Here is a 4,099-nt window from a genome sequence, read left to right on the forward strand (position 1 = left end):
ACCACTGAGTTCAAGTTGTTTTTACAGTCAATATGTTACGTTGACCCCTGAGTTCAGGTTGTTTTTACAGTCAGTATGTTACATCGACCCCTGAGTTCAGGTTGTTTTACAGTCAGTATGTTACATCGACCCCTGAGTTCAGGATGTTTTTACAGTCAGTATGTTATGTTGACCACTGAGTTCAAGTTGTTTTTACAGTCAGTATGTTACGTTGACCCCTGAGTTCAGGTTGTTTTTACAGTCAGTATGTTACATCAACCCCTGAGTTCAGGTTGTTTTTACAGTCAGTATGTTACGTTGGCCCCTGAGTTCAGGTTGTTTTTACAGTCAGTATGTTACATCAACCCCTGAGTTCAGGTTGTTTTTACAAACAGTATGTTATGTTGACCCTTGAGTTCAGGTTTTGTTTAGGAATTCATCTCGGAAACCCAAAACTAAAATGTTGCGTAATTGCGTCAGATACTCATTTTATGTTATGTAGTCTGTCCACACGAGATTAGGAATGGGACTTTGTCTTGTTTAGATTTAGCAACAGTGGTGGAACTGTGAACCCAGACAGCAGAGGGGGCTTGTGGGAGGAGCTATAGGAGGATGGCCTCATTGTAATGGCTGGAATGTAATGAATGGAACGGAGTCAAACATGGTTTCCATATGCTTGATGTGTTTGATACCGTTCCAATTATTCCATTCCAGCCATTATAATGAGCCTGTTCTCCTATAGCTCCTCATACCAGCCTCCTCTGCCAGACAGTACAAACAGCAAATGTCCCTGAAATCTGATCTGTTGTACCATGAAAGGCACAGGAGAGCAAATATTAGATCATATAAAAGACTGGAACTATCCTTGGCATCCTTGAAACATCAACAGGCATAGTGAGACAGACTTACTGTACAGAGACACAGGGAGATACATTATAGTGAGGGAGACATACTGAGATATGATGCTGGCGGTGTGTGTCGCTGTTGTCCTGGGCCTTCTCTCAGTGAGTGGCTCCCAGGCGGCCCCTTTAACCTGTGAGGATCTCCTAAGACCACTGGAGCTGAGCGGTGTCAATCAGGTACTATCTACTGAACTGTACTGTCTGTCTGTCTGTCCATCTGCCTGTCCGTCTGTCTGTCCGTGTGTCCGTGTGTCTGTCTGTCCGTCGTCTGTCTGTCGGTCCGTCGTCTGTCTGTCTGTCCGTCATCCGTCTGTCATTCCGTCTGTCCGTCCGTCTGTGTTTGTCTGTCCGTCTGTCTGTCGTCTGTCCACCCATGGTTAGGGAGATATGGTTGTTTGTGTCAGCTAGCCCAGTTATTGTCTATCTGCCTTTCTATCTTGCAGACCCTTGGGAAGTGGGTGTATATTGCTGAGAGTTCTGACCGTCCTTCCTGGGAGCAAATACTGTATACCTTATTACACAGTGCCTGGATAGAGGTCTCTGTGCCGGTCGGTACCCAGAACAACATTCTTGACATCGCCCAGTTCTATGGCGTTGGAATTCCACATCAAAATGCTTTTGGAATCGAATGCTTCAGGATCGACTCTAACTTTACTCTGCATGACAATAGCACATGGACTTCAGTGATCCCCATCCCTGTTTCTGAGGTCCTCCTGACAACGTGCCCAGACTGCCTCCTGACCCTGGAGAGATGGGCTGAGGATGGGAAGCTCTACACCTCTCTAACGCTCTACAGTAGGAGAAGGGAGCTCACTGCTGCTGAACTGGACTTCTATAAGAAACAGGTGGATTGTCTCAGTCTGCAACCAGCGACGTTCACTGATCCACAGAAAGATCTCTGTCCCGACACAACTCCACTCTTAGAAGATCAAATCGATAAGACAGTTGAGAGGGCAGTTTATATTATTTCAGAGATTCCAAGAATGATCAGAAATACTTTTAAACATTTAAAGAATGCTGTTTTTCAGACATTTTCTGAGATTTTGGGTTCATGAGTAGTTGCCTCCTCCTCCCTGATTGGTTTGCTGCCCACCATGTATTCTACTGTAACCCAGGGTTACAGTACCTAACCCAGCAAGCCTGTAAACAGTCACTGATGCCAGCCTTGACGTTGGATTCAACACAATAAATTCAGATTAAGACAAATATGATTTACATTGTTTTGTTTGTTCAAGTAATCAGTTACAATCGGGATCATTTAAAAATACAATTTCAAAAAAGAATGGGTGATAGTCTACTTTAGCGTTTCCCAAACTCGGTCCTCTGGGACCCCAAGGGGTGCACGTTCTGGTTTTTCTGTCCTAGCACCTACACAGCTGATTCAAATAATCAAAGCTTGATGATTAGTTGATTATTTCTATCAGCTGTGTAGCGCTAGGGCCAAAACCAAAAGGTGCACCCCTTGGGGTCCCCAGGACCGAGTTTGGGAAACCCTGTTCTACTTACATCACTCACAGTAGCCCACTCAACGTATCTTATCGACAGGACAGAGAAGTGTCGGCAGGTAGAGTCGACCAGGTAGCTTAGTGGTTAAGAGCGTTGTGCCAGTAACCGAAAGGTTGCTGGTTCTAATCCCCGAGCCGACTAGGTGAAAAATCTGTCGATGTGCCCTTGAGCAAGGCACTTAACCCTAATTGCTCCTGTAAGTCGCTCTGGATAAGAGCGTCTGCTAAATGACTAAAATGTAGAAGTCATTCCTAAAACATCAACACCACTCATTATGTTTAGGTCATTGGTTCTTTTATTTGGCAGTTTACATGTTTCCTTGTCTTTAGCACAGAAAATAATGAGATGGCGCATGCCATGTTGACAGAACCCAAAAGCTTTATTCAGCGAAGCTTGAGACATATGGAGGGAGAACACTTGTACTGTAGTAGTCAGCTTGTAGAGGATGCAGGCAGATCGTTGTGACATATCTAAAAAGAGTCATTTTAGTGTGCTGAATGTGGAGCATCCATTCTCTATCTATGGAACTACCAGAGAGAGGATGCTGATGATATGACACCTCACTTGAAACACACACACACACACACACATACGTAGACTTAGAGTGAACATGTGCGTCTGTGTTAGTCTATCAAGCTAAAGGAAAAGGGGGGCTTTAGAACATTTTACTGGCCAAGATGTCATGTACGGTGGCGGTATGATGTAATCATAACATTCAAGTGTCCAGATCCAGTGGAAATAGACTAGAGTAAGCTAAAGTAAATCACCCGGGGCTGCATCCCAAAAGGAACACTATACCCTATTTACTGCACTACTCTGGTCAACAGTAGTGCACTTTATAGGGAATAGGCAGCCATATATAGTCAGGGGTCAGTCTGGAGGAAGTGATAAACAGTTGATTCCTCTGGACACACACATGGTTAAAGATGACCAAGCACCTCTCTAGTTCCAGCTACCTCAAGCTCATTTGAGGACATGTGGACATTTTAAGCCGAGAGTTTGGCAGATTGTTAATGTGAATTCATAGCGTGTGTGTAATTGTGTGTACGTGTGTGTGTGTGTGTGTGTGTGTGTGTGTGGGATGCCTGTCAGGAGTCTGTGTATACTACCTGTTAGCATTCTTCACAAAGACACAGAAACTGACATCATCAGAAAACAATGCAAACGTCAGCTAACAACCAACTCACAACACCAAAGCCTTTCACAAGAAAATAGTTGTAGATTCAAATTTCAAGAACCAATAAATAATTAGATAACAAACAAAACAATTGAAATTGTACAACGCAGTACATTTGATACACTTATTTGCGTTCAATCAGCCTAGCCATCAAGATAGATAAAAAAATGAAATATTTACAAAATAATACCCATGTTTTCATGTTGTTGATTTTTTCCCCTTAGAATTTTTTTTTTAAAATTATCCAATGAAAAATACTGTTAATACTGATAGAGTGTGTGTGTGTGTGTGTGAAAGAGTTTGTGTGTGTGTGTGTGTATGTGTGTGTGTGTGTATGGAGGGGTTGGGTGGGTGGTGTAGTGTGTTGGTATTGAGGTCCTCCACCCTCCAGGTCTCCAGGGCTTGGTGTCTGCTGTGGAGTGTCCAGGGGCAGGGCTGGATGGAGGGATGTGGTTGGTGGACGTTGGGGAGAGGTGGGGCTCACGCTGTCAGCTCTTCCCTCAGCTCTTTGTTCCTGCGCACCACGGCTGCATGT

At 44.1% G+C, this 4,099-nt stretch overlaps 1 protein-coding gene across 2 annotated transcripts in view; it reads right to left on the reverse strand.

Moving 5' to 3' along the window:
* Positions 1–2,664: 2,664 nt before the first annotated feature.
* The window catches only part of LOC121542617 (stathmin-2), a 12,755-nt gene continuing 11,320 nt past the window's right edge, over positions 2,665–4,099 (reverse strand). For both annotated transcript variants that reach the window (XM_045226207.1, XM_045226208.1), the window contains one exon: positions 2,665–4,099. This exon is cut by the window's right edge and continues 5 nt beyond it. In XM_045226207.1, coding sequence (XP_045082142.1) covers positions 4,045–4,099 — 55 coding nt within the window. In that variant the 3' untranslated portion in view covers positions 2,665–4,044.

Source organism: Coregonus clupeaformis, chromosome 17 (assembly GCF_020615455.1).
Source record: "Coregonus clupeaformis isolate EN_2021a chromosome 17, ASM2061545v1, whole genome shotgun sequence".
In the NCBI taxonomy this organism is placed as follows: domain Eukaryota; kingdom Metazoa; phylum Chordata; class Actinopteri; order Salmoniformes; family Salmonidae; genus Coregonus; species Coregonus clupeaformis.